At 45.7% G+C, this 15,648-nt stretch overlaps 1 protein-coding gene across 1 annotated transcript; it reads right to left on the bottom strand.

The window, feature by feature from the left end:
* Positions 1–4,625: 4,625 nt before the first annotated feature.
* LOC146203458 (beta-1,3-galactosyltransferase 5-like) lies at positions 4,626–10,482 on the bottom strand. Its single transcript, XM_084603022.1, has 4 exons — positions 10,141–10,482; positions 7,530–7,774; positions 5,241–5,469; positions 4,626–4,975 (listed from the first exon to the last, which is right to left on the bottom strand). Exons 1-4 carry the CDS (start codon positions 10,480–10,482, stop codon positions 4,787–4,789), a joined length of 1,005 nt encoding a protein of 334 aa, XP_084459148.1. The 3' UTR covers positions 4,626–4,786.
* Positions 10,483–15,648: the final 5,166 nt, after the last annotated feature.

Here is a 15,648-nt window from a genome sequence, read left to right as displayed (position 1 = left end):
AGGCGGGACTGTCACCCCCTTGGTCCGAGTTACCGGGTTAAGTGGGGAAATATGGGAGAGGCCTTCGCCCTGCAGTGGGTATAGTCAGGCTGATGATGATGATGATGATGGTCCGAGTTACGTGCGGCTCTCATGCCCTTCACCTCGTACCACGCAACTGCGGTCTTAATTCCTGCGCGTATATGTATATGTTTTAATTCGGTACAATTTTGGGTCTGTGGTACGCAGACTTCTAACATGTTCTAGACAGCTTCCTCTTTCTTGTTCGGGTTAGTGCGTGGAAGGAAATGAAGGAGCCTGAAGATGACGCCGGCTAACCTTTGCACGCAAGCGGCTGCAAAGGATTAACAGAAGATGCAGCATATAATACAAGCTATTGAAAAAGTAGAATTAAGTTGAGCTATGCAGTTTATGAGAGTCCACTGTCTATACGGACGTTAAAAGTGAGTCATGTGTGGTTCTAGAAGAACCACTGCAGTTGTTTTTTTGCTTTAGTGTCCGGCTGTTTATTCCAACGTCGCGAGGTCGAATCACGTATGAGGAGGTCGCATTTCGATCGAGGCGAAAGGAAAAAGCGTTTGTGAGGCTGTATAATGCGCAATACCAAACAAGAGGGGGTGTGATATAATCCGAAGTTGACCACAATAGCGCCTCTCAAAGCGAAAGGCCAAAGCCCAGCTTCAAGACGTTAAATTCCACTTATAGCTTACTTTACGCATCTTGAACGATAAGACGCGTTATTGGAAACTATTTGACACGTACTCCACCCAGGTTGCAAAAATGAAGTGATCCGTCCAATGTAAATTATTAAAGATACGATGCTTTGACCATGATCCAATTCCCACTTCGTAGATTCAAGCAGCTCATTAATGTTTGTGCGACACGTATTAGTTCTTGGTGGATTGACCACGATTGACTTTGCCCCGAACAAAAAAAGAAAAAAAAAGTGGCCTGCTGTAGCATTTCAAAATGGCATTGCTTATGTCTCCTGTCCTCACCAGCGCAGTATTTTGTTTTGGTCAGAATAAATTGTAGCTTTACGCAAACGCAGGCTAAGCTCTCGGCCTCTACTATACTCCCCATGCGAGAAATCGTGTGTGTAAGCCCTACAGTTAAAGTGGGATTTATGCATTTCTTCTTTTACAGACCTATAGAAACATAGAATGCAATTCTAGATAAATTGTAGCCTACCTTTAATGACTGAGCCGTCGTTAGATACAGTGTACTAAAAAAAAAATGTATCCATTGTGGGTGGATATGCGCACCATCATTCAGCCTCTTCCATTGCGTATTTTTTCACTTGCACGAGCTTAACTTTTGCTATTAATTGTCATACGTTAAACCACATTGCTATTCTTCCTCCCTTTTTGTTTCGTTATCCTGCATGCTTGATGATTTGCCCCGCATGAAGTCTTACCTTTGCGGGCCACTGGAAAAAAAGAATGAAAGACATAAGGTCAACTGCAACGAAACTTTCGACTGCTAAAGGAGACCATTTTCCTGCAGTACATAAAGAGAGCGTGCTTAAAGCAAAATATGAGGTACACTTTTGAAATCAGTAGGTAAGATTCTGGTTTCTAAAATAGCCGTTTCGAAGTTGAAAGTGGAACAAAGGCTGTCGTTACAGGCCGCAGGAAGTGGCGTTGAACCGGGTGTACTTGAGTAATTTTTTCCCAGGCCGTCGCTGTTGCGGTCGAGAAATCTGCGTGCATGGTTTAGCGTGTATGGATCGTTTGCAATCAGTTTTTCTGTGCTGCTGAAATGTGAGAAGCCTCAGGACTGGATTTGGTAGTATGCAACGTGAGCTACGCGTTCGCAGATGTAATGAAACCACCCGACGAACAGCGATGAGATAGAGCCTGTCGAACAGGTGAATTCGCATGGCGGGATCCCGTGCGATTGATGTGCGCAAGTATTCGAAGCGAAACGAGCTGTGTGTCTTCAGGAAAGCACTGAAAACTGGATTTACATCAGCGATATGGGTACGGCTCGGTTCGCTGCGCTGTATACAAGGAAATGTGACTTTGGAACGAAAGTAGTTGTTCGTGAAGCTAAGGCATCGAGCTGATGTCATAGGGAATCGTTGCGGGAGCACGTAGGCCTAGCTGTATCGTGCCTGTTTAGTGTCTTATCACATTGGCCAAGAGTATAGTGATGACAAAGGCGATGCATCTGACGACTAGCATGCGGCCGGAGAGTGGTGGGCAAGATTCTTCGTCCGGTTCATCATTGGCCATGCTTACTCATATATAGCTTCGCTCATCGAAATGTACGTAAAGCTGTTGCTAAGGCAGCCGGCCTGCGTCAGCCTTCAAAAGCCTCTTAAACGGTGCAAACGGTAGACTTACGACCAGGTTTGAGTCGTGCATGAAGTCGTCACGCTTGATATGAGCTGAACGAAATGTGCTTCGCTGGCTTCCATTTATCGCGTTTCATTGCCGACACCCACTGCTTTCGCAGCTTGCTGTCGTTCGGAAACTGACGCAGGCTTACTCCGGGTACGTCGCGTGTTTGCATAGAGTTTCTTACACTAACTAGAGGAAAAGCTGAGGGCGCTGCACTTCAGCCACCGTGGGCGCGCTAAGAATCATGGGCCGGTGTGCTACTTGTTGCGGGACAGTCGCTTTTTCTCGGGTACGTGGAGTGGCGTTACTGCGATGTTTCTTTTTCGTCATCATCATCATCTCAAGGTGCGTACATAGACCGCAGAAGCCATAGTAGTGAAGGCGCAAAAGCAGACGTCGCCAATAAAAAGTTTCTGTTTCCCGAAATGCCATTAAAAACTTTCTTAAGTGATTGCACAACCATAAATATTTTCATAACGTTTCCTTCTTTCGAAGTTTGCCTATTAAGTGCGAAGTATTGGTATTTGTGCTGCTCAAAACTAAGCCAATAGGAGAAAGAGCCATCGCTTATATTCGATAAATCTCACACTGACATGCTGTTTCTCTCTCTTTTTGCAATTTATAGTCACAATATTCAGTGTTAGGACATTATTTACGGCAGAACAACGTTTATCTTTGCATTAGTTTTGGCCAAACGTTGTAGTTCTGCACTCGGTAGCTCTCCGGCCCATGATGCTTTGAGCGCCCATGGTGGCTGAACTGGTCGTCTGGAAACACCATGTAAACTCCTATAGACGGCAGCACAGCTTTCCCTCTAGGTAAGAGTAAGAAACTCTATGCGTTTTTGGGCACCGGACGGCTGCAGAGCGGCTCGGTATGGCTATCGCACTTAGTGTACTCAGCATTGGTGCAAACAGACGAAACCCCAACAACCGCCAAGTCCAAATTCCCCTTCTTTTACTTGCTGCCTGCTCTCAACGACTGCAATCGGTGGACGATCGTCGTCTGCTAGTCAGGTCTCCGCGCCCGGTTCTACGTTATAACCGGCGAGCCGCCTAATTGTGCGACACGCCGCCAGGAACACGCGTCGTCTGCTACAGAGCTCTTAAAACTCCTCAAGCTCTGCTGCATCTTTTCATTCAAGCCTACAACGTGCTGAAGTCAGCTTTCATGACTTACCGAAAAGATTTACAGATGATTCTGAGTGAGATACGATTTCGTTTCAGTTGGCCTTTAAGCTGCTCCTTTAAGGTATTGTGCGACAGCGGTGATGGCTCCCATTTGAGAAGTCTACTTGCGGATCCTTGTTGGCGAACAGATTTTCCTACTCTGCGATTAGTTATTTCTTCATCTAATATTTCGCACACACTTTTCATCATGCAGTCGTACGTGAAAGACTACCCGACACAGGTATAACGCCCGCTTAACGAAGCCGTACGAAGGTGTCGAGCAGCGTGTCTGACTTAGAATGCGAGGGTCCTGGAATATTTGGACCTCACTCTCCTATCTGAAAGGAGACCCGAGTTGGCAGCTCCTGCTCAATCAGCCATGTTATGTTGTCACGTGACGTCAGGCAACCCTTCGTCCAATCAGTTGCCGTCCGTTGCCACCTGCCATTTACCACCTGCCAGAGCCATGCCCGTGATTTTTCGCTTACAACTCCGAAAACGTCGGATTTTTTGGGGTACGGGACCTCTAACGCTTTAGTGTTAAAATTCTTGTTTCGCCTAACCGTCGCTCACCGGAGGCTTGCTGGGCTTTCATTATTCTGGGTTGAAACAGATAGAGTGCACTCGTTAAGTATTTTACATTTAAAGCTGATATTCTTGCTGCAGCTCTGACTATTCCTTATTAGCTAAAAATCTGAAGCAGTGCGTGTCCTCCACCTGCGGCTTCACCGACAAAACATTGAACAATCGGCAACGCATGTTTTCCACGTGCACTCAAGCAACGAAATTGAGCTTTGCAGATGTTTATTTGAAACTTGTACCCACAGACGCACGATGGCGTACCTTCGATTATCAACAAAAATGTCAGCAGTTAAGAAACACCATTTTTGTTTTGCCGCAAAAAGACAACAACAACAATAACAAACCAACCTGTTCAAGCCTAGCAAGGTATCAAAGAAACCAGGCTACAGCTACCATTGAATGTTCCAAACCTCAGCGACACAGGAGAGTGATCCGCGAATACTACACACATTTCCGTAATATATGGTGCCGAGTTCGCCACACTGAGGCAGTCGAGCAAGAAGGACAAGATCTTGATTTGTGAGTGCTAAGAACGAATGTGATTTATTTCAGTGTTTTTGTAATGTAAAATTTTGCATTAAGTGCTTTCCTTACGCTGAGGCGATGCATAGTCGTGGAGGACGGTATTTCATGTACCGCCGGTGTAGTTGCGACCAACAGATCCATCTCCGCGGTTGTGCTCCCGCACCTTCAACGCGGGCATGCTTTTTCCTCGCTGGTCGGCGGGCAGGTGGCGCTAGAGTTGCGTACGTGACGCCACACTGATAGTATGGAAGCGGGCTCAAGTCGGTGGGCTGTGATCAGGGTTCGGAAGTGGCATGGATCCGTCACGTTCCAGCAGCAGACGAAACAGCGAGTGTCGATCTTCTCGACGCCAACCTTGGGAAAGAACGCGGACGGAGTCATGCATTTTCTGCAAAGATGCCGCGATCGGGAAAAGAGAATAACGACAATCCAGCCACACTGTTATGGCACCTTATTGCGGATAGGCGCTCAGCATTTGGCATAAGATTCACAGCCTGCTAGTGAATGCTGATATTCTCAAGGCACGCAATAAATGGCAGTGTCTCCTTCGCAAAAGATGGTACCGAATTTAGAAAAGACCTTACACGCGGCGATGTTAGAAGCCTTTTGCGAAGCATACCTTATGGGCCACGATTCCCGTGACGAACAGGTCCTCCACGTAGAGAAATGGAGTCACCAATGACTCTTTGAAGAGCGGTCGGACGGCGTCTCTGGACATGACGTACGCGGTGCCTGAAGCGTACTGCGGCAGCTTGTCGCTGGCGAACACCGAGCGTGGCAGATAGTTCTTGTGTGCCAGTTCGCGGGCCGTCTCTTGCGTTTTCAATATGTTCCCAACCACAAATGGCCTGCACCAAAACAGTTGCGTGCTAACGTTATTAAGGGATGCATTCTGATCCTGTGATGATTAAGCGCTATTTTTTCAACCAGTCTAGCCCACTTACAACGAACTTCACGGTCACCGGATTGTGTTCGTTGTATCCGAAGCTCCTAGTAAGTGAACCTGTCTTGTTTCAACAAAAGCAACAAAAAGCGACGTCCGGCAAAAGGTTCTTTCATTCTTTTAAAAATCCGCTCTTTCTTTGAGGAAGAAGGGGGTGAGGTGTTACGGGACCTATAGTACATGCTCGTCGGTCTGCACATTAATGGGAAGCGCTCGTTTTGGACAGTGGTGGCGGGTCTCCAGGTTTCCCTGTCCATTTTAAGGGACTGGTGAGGCCACTGCTGCTCGCAGTGCGTGAGACGCAGTGCCATAACCCAAATATATATTTTGACAACAGCTCCACCTTCGTTCGCGATAACGGAGCATTCCTTATGACTGCGGCCGTTATAAGTAGTCTAGACTGCATCTGATGCTTTGCGACCTGGTAATGCTCCAGCTGTATTTTAAGAAGGAGCGGAGAAAAGCGACGCGCTTCCCCCATCCCCAATGAGCATATGCACGAATTATTTCTTAGACAATTCGCTTATCTAGTTGAATATTCCATCATCTTGGCAGAACATGCTTGCGACGTCAAGTGAAAAGTCATCTGGTACAGACCTCCATATATTTACCAAGGCCGTTTGAATGGCGCTGTGCCGCTGTGGCCAGTGCGTAATATTATTTATGAGTAATTGTTGGACTTAACCGACAAAAGGGAAGAAAGTACACCGAACTCATTTTTCGAAATTTAGTTTTGTCGAAGAAGGTCACCATTCTGGCATGCATTGCATAGGTGCCAATAGACGGCTCTTAAGTACGAGTTACAGTGAGTGAAAGCTGAAAACGAATAGAGAAGCTGCGGTGTGGGGCGACGCTGGTAGTTTAGGATAAGTAGCGCGGTTGTGCGAGGTACTCCTGCACTACCTACATGCCTCTGCCGACCGGGAAGTTCCTCCACGTAAGGCTCAGTGGTTAGTGCGCTCGAATGCGCTCATCGCGAGGACGCAGGGTCGATCCCGGTTGTGGCGGCCGTGCTTTGATGGAGATAAAACGTAAGGCGCCTGTGTGCTGTCTGATGCAAGTGCACGTTAAATACCTCCTGCGAAGCCCTCCATTACACGTCCTTCATAGCCGACGTGGCTTTGGGAAGTTAAGCCGTATTTATTACAAAACAGACAGGGAAATATCACCTTCTCACCGCCTGCTAGCCATAAGCACTGTTTGTTCACAATCATCACTAACTTAGAGGAGTTGGTCGCTTAAGGAGCTTTGTCAGCCGCATGTCGGACAGTGGCACAAAAGTGTACATGGACGTCACGCATAAATTTAATGTTCTGGCTGCTGCTGTGATTGCGTGCCAGTGTTATCGTTGCCAGGCAGATCATGCGATGCCCCGTCCTCTCACCCAACCCACCGCGGCAAACCTATACAATGATATTTCCACCCACTTCTTAGGAGTAAACTTTCTCAAGCATTTTTGTCTGCCGGCTATCACATTTGACTTGGGTTAGATTTTAATAGCGATAGCAATGCCCTCTCAGTTTCAAGGACTACCATATTCAAATGGTAAAAAGGATATCCTCTAAGTGACTTTCAGCGCGTAGAATTGTCACATTAGATCACTGAAAAAAGTCCGTAATTCATACTTCAAAAGTTATATTCGCAGAAAAAAATCTAAACTTCCGTTGGAATATTATCGCTATTAATATTATTTACCAGAAAAGGTCAGCCAAATTTTCAAAACTAAATGGCGAAAACTGAGCTTCCTAGTTATGAGTGGCTTGGAGTTCAAAACAATATCCCAGCGTACATATGCTGCTATGAATTCTCTGTGCTTTGAAAAGCTCAGTCGATTATACGAAGTACTATTATGGGTCTTCAATGCTCCCGTAAGATGAGGGTACGAAGTACTTTACACGATTTTCGGCGAAGGGGAACGAGAAAATAACACGGGCGATGCAGTCCTCGGTGCTCGCAGTGTTTTACCGTGCACGCTGTTCCAAGCCGCTATTCGCCCTCAGAAAACGCAGCAGGTTGTTCACATTGACGAATACGTCGTCGTCCGCCTTCATGACGAAGCGGGTGGAAGAGCAATGCATGTAGGCCCACTTGAGCAAGAACACAGACTTGAGCGTCAGGTTTCGGTACGAGTCGCGGAAGGCTGCCTGGATGACGTCACCGTGGCGGGCACTCTCGTTTGCAACACTATGTTGCAGGGCTCTTCCGCTGGGCTGCACGAAAGGTGGGATGTTTAACTTCCTAAAGCTACATCGGCTGTGAGGAAAACATTAGCGGAGAGCTCCAGTAATTTTAACCGCGTTTTTTTCAGCCTGTACTGACATTGCAGAGAACCCGGGCGGCTGGGATATAGAATTCACCTCCTTGGGTTTAGCAGCCATGTGTTCTAACCACTGAGCTACCGCGGCGGCGCGAAGGGCATGCAAAGGCGGCATAAGATTCTCGATTGTTGCTCGCGTCGGGAAATCACGCGAGACAGTGTAGGAATAATTTTTGGATACGAACGCTAAGAAAAATGGCCAGAATAGCATGTTTGGCAGTACTTCGCAGTGAAAGCTTTCGGCACCCCGCCAAGCCATCGAATTCGCGACCCCGAACCGCTCTGGCCACATCGATAAAAATATTTGAGGAGGCAGGAGGGGGGGGGGGGGGGAGGTTTCGCGTATACATGCACTTTCCTACTCGCTTAGTACCTAATACTTTAATTTGTGCCTCTATTACCCGAAACATACTCATCAGCATAATGTTGTAACCTACCATATTGCTTTAAAATCATATAAAGTACCGCTTTAACCAACAAACGTGCTTCCGTGGCCTAGGGGCAACGTGTGTGAGACGGGATTCAAAGCTCCATCTCACCCTCTCCCCTCAAAAAAGAAGCCCGAATCAGCAACCCTTGCAAACTCGGCCATACCATGTGGTCTCATGACGACTACCAATAATTGCCCGGCCATGCACTTGCAAGCTACTACCAGTTAGTGTCATGCCTGTGATTCGTCGATGAAAACCGCGACACCCCAACGGCGACAACCTCTACGCAATGCAGGATTTTCTGGATAACGGGACCTTTAACGCTCTCGCGTTCAAATATTCATTAATCTGCTCAGCAACAACTACTACACGTCCGTGTCAATTAGTGATAGGCTTCTGTATTTTCGCTCAAACCACGCACAAAAACCTGAGCGAATATGAAAAAGCCAGCTGTCAGCAGTTTGCTAGGCGGCATTAAAAGCTGTGCATTAAAAACAGCATGCTCCTTGTACTTCTCACTCACGTTCTACGCGTAGCTTAACACAGGGAAATATAACCATCGTGAATCCGTTCTTTTTTGAGGAACTCTTCAACGCATAAGGCTAAATCCCATGATTTATTATTGCGAAAGCATTAGCATATATATAGGCTATGTTGCCGCCGGAAGTGTCCGCAAAATGTGTAGCCGATGGTTGGACACCTCGCGAGGTCGTCACCAAGTGATGGCATCAATCAACGACTGCATGAGAGTTGTAAGTTTGGGGTGGTTGGTTTGGTTTGGTTTTGGCATTTACCGTCCCAAGGTGATTCAGGCTATCAAAGACGTCGTAGAAGAGGGCTCCAGAAATTTCAATAACCTGGGGTTTCTTAACGTGCGCTGACATTGCACAGCACACGGGCCTTGCCTTTCGCCTCCGTTGAAAAGCGGCAGCCGCGACCGGGATTCGTTTCCACATCCTTGTCAAGCGCCATAACCACTGCACCACCGCGGCGGGGCGAGAGTTGTAAGTTATGGTGTTAAGTGCTGTATCAACAACGAGCCATGAGTCGTTAATCAAGTGGCATAAAATTGTCGAGTCATATAATTTATGAGCCATGAGTCACGTGAATCATGAATCGTGAGTCATTAGTCACGTAAGTCATGCTTCATGAGACAAAACAAGTGCGTCATGGCATGCGGGTAAGTAAAGATGTAGAAAGGCGTCGACTAGGAGTCATCAAGATCGCGCCAACGCTAATGTTTTCGCATTCTCCCAATGAAGTTTCTGCAATATCTAAGGTTTTGACCAATAAAGTTTTATAACTACCGAGGTCCCTTGTGTAGATCGAAGCTTACAGAGCCGCATCATCCGTACCGATTCGAATGCAGGACAAAAAAGATTTTTATATTTGGGTTTTATTTTGATCTTTCTCAAAACAGCAAGACGACTACATCGGTGCCAATGTCCTTGGCGTTATTCTAGCAACTTTTGATCTTGCTCACTCGTTAACTTATTTGCCTCTGCCTAGTGAGCACTGTGTCACTCATATTTCATTCCAATATTCCACCAATCACTCAAATTGCGGTCTATATATATTGGCCACCATAGCATTACACTTTTTCTTCATCAGCAGAGAACTCGAGGCGCTTTTATGCAAAAATAAGCAAGAAGTTTTCAGACCGCAATACAGAAGCGAACAGGAGCTCTTCTTTTTTAAATAAGGTAATTAATTAATTAGTGCTAACAGTATTACTGCGCGCCACGAGCCACATGCCATTGATATCATAAAAGCGCGTGGCTTCGGATACCACCAAGCCGCCACATGTAATAACGCTGCACAAACCAACCGTGTCTTCGGGAAGGCCAAGGAGGAAGAAAGTACGCGACTTCCTGGCGGCGGCGTCGCGGGCCCATGTGTCTCGCACAGCGGCGCGCTGCTCGAAGTTCCCTACAGCACTGCAGACCACGATGACCAGCAGGCGGGGGCAGCGGAAGCGTGGCACCACGGGAAACCCGCCAGGCCCGACCACGAGACGCGTCTGGTCGCGCTGCCGGGTGTGCCAGCGCATATCGCTCACGCACAGGCGCACCAGCACGTAGTTGAAGGCACAGAAGGCCAACAGGGTCCACACGGCAACCACAGCGTACCGGACGAGCAGATACGCGTATCGTCTCAAGCGGACAGACATCTGCACCGGTGCGAACATGAACGCGCGCAAGCCGGCAACTTGGACTGCAGTAGCTCCGTCCCATTCCCGTAATGTGTCGACGTGCTCCTGTCCTAACAGTTCGTCCACCGTCTGGGTAATTCTGCACAGATTTTAGGTGTCACATATTAAAAGAGATGAATTTTGTTTTGAGGTGGAAGGGGCGTGAATACGGCGTGACTTAAGCTTCTCTCTGAACAGTGCCGTACAGCAGCTTTCGCTGCATGAGTCCGTAGAGAGAGGCCACTGGCTGTTTAATTTTTATTTTTCTGTAAAAGTAAAAAAAAAAAATTGCGTCGTTTGGTTGTCTCCCCGCATGAGTATGGCGCTGAATGAATGCTGTACTTAGGCTCATTTACCGTGGTATAATATTGAGCGCTGCCGGCGGTTGCTATGCTCCCAGCTTCATCACACACAAGTCGGTGCCAGTGCAAGCAATCAAAAGCGGTGTGAAAGCCTTCAGGCAAAGTATGAAATGGCAATGCCAAGCCTAGTTTCTCACCCCGAAACGCAGTTGGCAATGTCTTCCTTTCATCTTTTCCTGCGGGCATCTAGTCTCAGAGGAGCTACGACTACTAACCCTCGCATTCTTATGAATGCAAGAGGCAGCAGTATGACAAGACGGTGAAGGAACTGAGTAGAAATATATAAAAAAGGAGAAATGGAAGTGTACGACATTTGGGCTTTTGCTTTTGCTTTCGAAGGAAAGCATTTTCTGCGAGGAGGTAGAGGATAATAGTTTGTGTGGAAGCCGGAAAACCTTTGGAGCAGTTAAGAGCAGAAAACCGTAGCGGGAAGTTCAAACATAAGGCACAAAGGCTCTATGAAACGTAAACAATCAGTTCAAGATGGCAGAGAAACTCAGGCGTGCATGGAATGAACACAAGTGTCGACAGGAAAGAAAGCAAAGAAATCTGCATAGCACGAAGGTTATTGGAGGACAATGCGGCTCGGTAAAGACAGCAGGTGTGACTGCACTGCGAGATGTACAGGAATTCTCCTCGTATTGTCGCGAAAGGAAACGCGGCGCATTCCGCGAGAATAGGAGACGCCGGAAATCACCAGACACGCGGAGAGACGATCGCTCTGCCGCAGTGCATGACATTTATAAGCTAGCCGTCCAACATACAACTCGGTGCCAGCCGCACAGAAATGCGCCGCTCAATATCTGCTGGCCCAGTATGTTTGTAGTGAATGCATACTTTATGAACAGCCAAGGCTCGGAAGGTTTGAAAGGCACAAACGAAATATAAAGAGTTACAACATGTGAGGAACACGCGATGAAAAGTATATATATATATATATATATATATATGCCAGCGCGATCAGAAAAAAAAAAGTCGAAATTAAAGCATGTATAAAAACAATATATAAGAAAAAATTATAGGCTGTGTGATTTACACAGAGGGTTTACAAAAAAGCCGCTGATCGAAGCTCTAGTTGGCTTGTGCACCAATGCTACACTCGTGTCCGTGTCCAGACTTCTACTGAGGGAAGATAAAAGTCCCGATCTCTTCCTTAGATTGCGGCACGTAAGCGGAGACAACAGGGCTCGAATAAATTGCTTGTGTATGGCTTTTGTCGGTGCGTCCAGATTGTTACCTGTCAATGGGGAATACGTGCTGCCAGAACCCGTACGCGCGCACCACTGACTTCCTTCTTATATGGAGCAATTACGGATAAATTATTTTAATCAGTGAGAACAAGAACCTAAAACTTACTTAAGATACTTAGAGAGGAAAGCGTAAATTCCGATATGTTTCGTGCAAGTTTCTGGAAACGAAGTGATCGTGTTTTCATCGCTAATGCCCCGTATTCCACGCCGAGAGTGTGGAGATAATTTACTAGCGCTTCTGCAAGGGTGCACCCAGCAAATTGCGCTACTCGCGTTAAGTAGCGCACACCGACGAGGCAAATAGCGTACGTAGCGTACGTCGACGAGGCAACAAGGCCGAATAACTTTGGCACCCGATTACGTTGCAGGTTACAAAAAAAAAAAAATGCAGTCAAGCGCTATGCGATGAGGTGCTCTGCTACCTTGCCCGTCGTCGAACCTTGTTGCAGACTTCTCTGCCTTTCTTCTCTGCAGACTTCTCTGCCTGCAAACTTTCTTCTTCCTCTTCCTTCTGCCAGGGGCGAGACTTTGGACGGCACTCCCAAGGTTGCCATGTACAGAACTCAAGAAGGAGCCACAACAATGGCAAAAATAGCCGAAAAAAATTACTTAACTTGCTGACGAGATGCCAAAATTGAGTAGTTAAAAGAAAAAAATACGCCAAGGCGTCATGAATAACAGTAATGTCGCGAGAAATTTTTATTTCTTTTAGGATACAAAGAAATAGCGGTCATGAATAATGAGAGGGTAGAAGAGCATATATATGTATGAGGACCCCTGGCCAAAAGGCTGGAAACGAACGAGGCGTTTCTCAAATGGAGGTGAAAAGCATATGGAGGAGCAGAAGGAATAAACAAGTTTATTGTTGTTATATATGTGCCTTCTGTGTGTGTAAAGAAATGCGTTCTGTCCTCGCTAGTGGAGATGCACTGTGTTCCTGAGCCTTAGCCGTAATAATTTTAATTTCCGTAAAGAATGTTGCATTAGTGGTGTAGTTTGTTGCATGAAATTTTCGCACTGCTCTGTAAACAAGGACATCATCTAATGAGCATTTCTGGTCATTTTGTTTCCCTGTGTTTTTTTTTTTTGCCTGCTTCTTTCTGTTTAAAAATAGGCTTTTCACGAAGTGCAATCAATAGGTATATTAAAAAGAAAAAGAATGGGGATTACAGCCTTGGTCAAAGTCTTCAGGCCACATCGTTTATTTACAACGTGTACAGGGGCACTTACAACAGACTGAAGGTATTCATCTATATATAATACGGAGAGCCTTCATTTTCAAGTTTCAAATCTTTTTGGAACAATCAATGGTGCCAGTGCACCACATAGAGGCTTAAGAAAGCAACATGGCCTGAAATTCTTAACCAGTTTTGCAGCTCTCGGCATCACACAACTGACCTGTCAGGCTGTCGTGCTCCGCTTGCTCACTTCGATAACTTACTACATTTGGGTGAATAACAGTGGGACATGTATTAGTGTTGGCTGTAAAAAGCTACATAACAGCAATGCGTCGTAGAAGGTAGTGAGGACGATTCCAGTGAATATTAAGTGAGCACAGGAGCATGAAGGAAGGATTTTCCTACACTTAAATTTTCGAAAGCAGGGCTGGCACAATAGCATAATGCTGCGCAAAACCGCATCCTGGCGCGCTCAAGCAAAAGTGTACTGGAACCTTGGCGAAAAATGTGGTACCTTTGTTGGTCTTGACTCAGGTTTCATAATTAGTGAAAAACGTAGCCAAGTGGCCACGCTAAAAGTTTTACAGCCCAGAGGTTCCAAAAGTCGCAGATGTTTGGTTTGGGCTAGTTGGTAGCAATTTCTTTAAAACATAGCGCAAATGAAGACAAGGACGACACAGATGTAGACAGGACAGGCGCTAACTTTATTTGAAAAAAACAAAAACAAAAACAACAACCACAACAACATCACATCGAATATATAGGAGCCGTTGCCACTATCAGTCGGTGAGCATGCTGACAGCAGAGCACAATCAAAATAACACTTGATGGAAAAAGAAAAGAAAAAAGGAAAAAGAATATAAATGCACGGTGCCGGGGGTCACAATCAAAAGGAGACACGGCTTGTTACACGAATCACTTCTAAAATCCCTTGGCCCTAAAGGTTGTCCACAAAATAACAAAACCCAACAATTAACACGGGTCAAACGATGAAAACAAACGAATGAGGATGAAGTGAAAATAAATATGAAAGGAGCGTGCAAAGCCCTTACGCTAAAAACAATCGTAAGACGTATAAACTACACCGAAGAAAAGAAGAAAAAGGCAAGAAATATAACAAAATAAAACAGGAGTGTACAAGACTCCATGCTAAAAGAAACTGACGGGAAGAGACAAACGATCACAAAATGGAGGGCGAACCGAATAAAGAAAGCAAGACAAGTGTAGTGAGAGCTAAACGTGATAAAAGAAGAGGTATAAGCTTATACCAAGTAAAAAAACAAAAAGAAAATATAAAAATTAAGCAATTAAAGGAACGAATAGAAACCCAATTAAATATTACAGAGACTTCAAGAAGTAAAAAGAAAAAAAAGGGAGACAAAAATGGAGTATGTTAGAAAAGGACTGTTTGCGTATCAGCCCCCCCGTGGAAAAGCAAACAATGATCTCGTTTTTGCGTTAAACGGCGGCAAGAGCGACGGTAAAAACCAAAGAGCGACTAATTTAATATAGAATGGCCTGCCTCATGAGTAATGAAAGTCACTTGTTCAATAGAAAACCACCGTTTGATAAACCAGTTATCTGCAAAGACAGAACCTAGTCGCTTGCGATAAAGAAGATGGTTTTGTCATGTTACTTGCTGGCATGTTCCAAGAAAATGCCCTTTCTGCCATTCATAAGAGCTTAACAAAGTCAAGTTTGACCCGGAGCGGTATCGACGTGCTGCAATCCATCTACTGGAATAACTAGATCTTGAAACATTGAGCAAAACAGTGGACAAGACAACAACAACAACAACAACAACAACAACAACAACAACAACAACAACAACAACAACAACAACAACAACAACAACAACAACAACAACAACAACAACAACAACAACAACAACAACAACAACAACAACAAGAAAATGGATACTTAGAGGTGTTCTATACCGCCAATTATCCAAAGCACTTAAACTTTAATGCTCTTTCAAGGTCATAGTGTGCGAGAACGTCACTTTGCAAACGCTCGTGAGTTCTTACCTGCAACGGTGCCTTAAGACCTTGAAGATTGAAGATTCCTACATCATTTGGAGTTCTAAAGAATTGGTCGACAATCTCGAACATAATTCCTTCTGTGCAATGAGTGGTTTTTCCTTTGACATAGAAAACCTTTACCTTTACACATTCAGTTCCTCATGAAGATATGCTCATGGTGCTCCGCGAATCCATGTCTGAAAGCAGAACAGCGCAGGAACCAGGAGCGATTCTTTCCTCTCCCTGTTCGAATACTACCTTGCGTCGACAGCTTATCTGTTCAGAAGGACAGTTCTATATCCAGAAAAATTCGAGGACACTTCGGCGACTCAAG

Source organism: Amblyomma maculatum, chromosome 1, assembly GCF_055883805.1.
Source record: "Amblyomma maculatum isolate TAMU_Amacu chromosome 1, ASM5588380v1, whole genome shotgun sequence".
NCBI lineage: Eukaryota > Metazoa > Arthropoda > Arachnida > Ixodida > Ixodidae > Amblyomma > Amblyomma maculatum.
This window is presented reverse-complemented; position numbering and strand designations above follow the sequence as displayed.

Excerpts from the sequence above, each read along its gene's own strand:
- LOC146203458 (XM_084603022.1), bottom strand. The coding sequence starts at position 10,482 with ATGTCTGTCCGCTTGAGACGATACGCGTATCTGCTCGTCCGGTACGCT. Across the intron at positions 7,775-10,140 it reads TTGGCCTTCCCGAAGACACG|CCCAGCGGAAGAGCCCTGCA; the intron begins GTTGGTTTGTGC and ends CCTTTCGTGCAG. Across the intron at positions 5,470-7,529 it reads GGCTTGGAACAGCGTGCACG|GCCATTTGTGGTTGGGAACA; the intron begins GTAAAACACTGC and ends GTTTTGGTGCAG.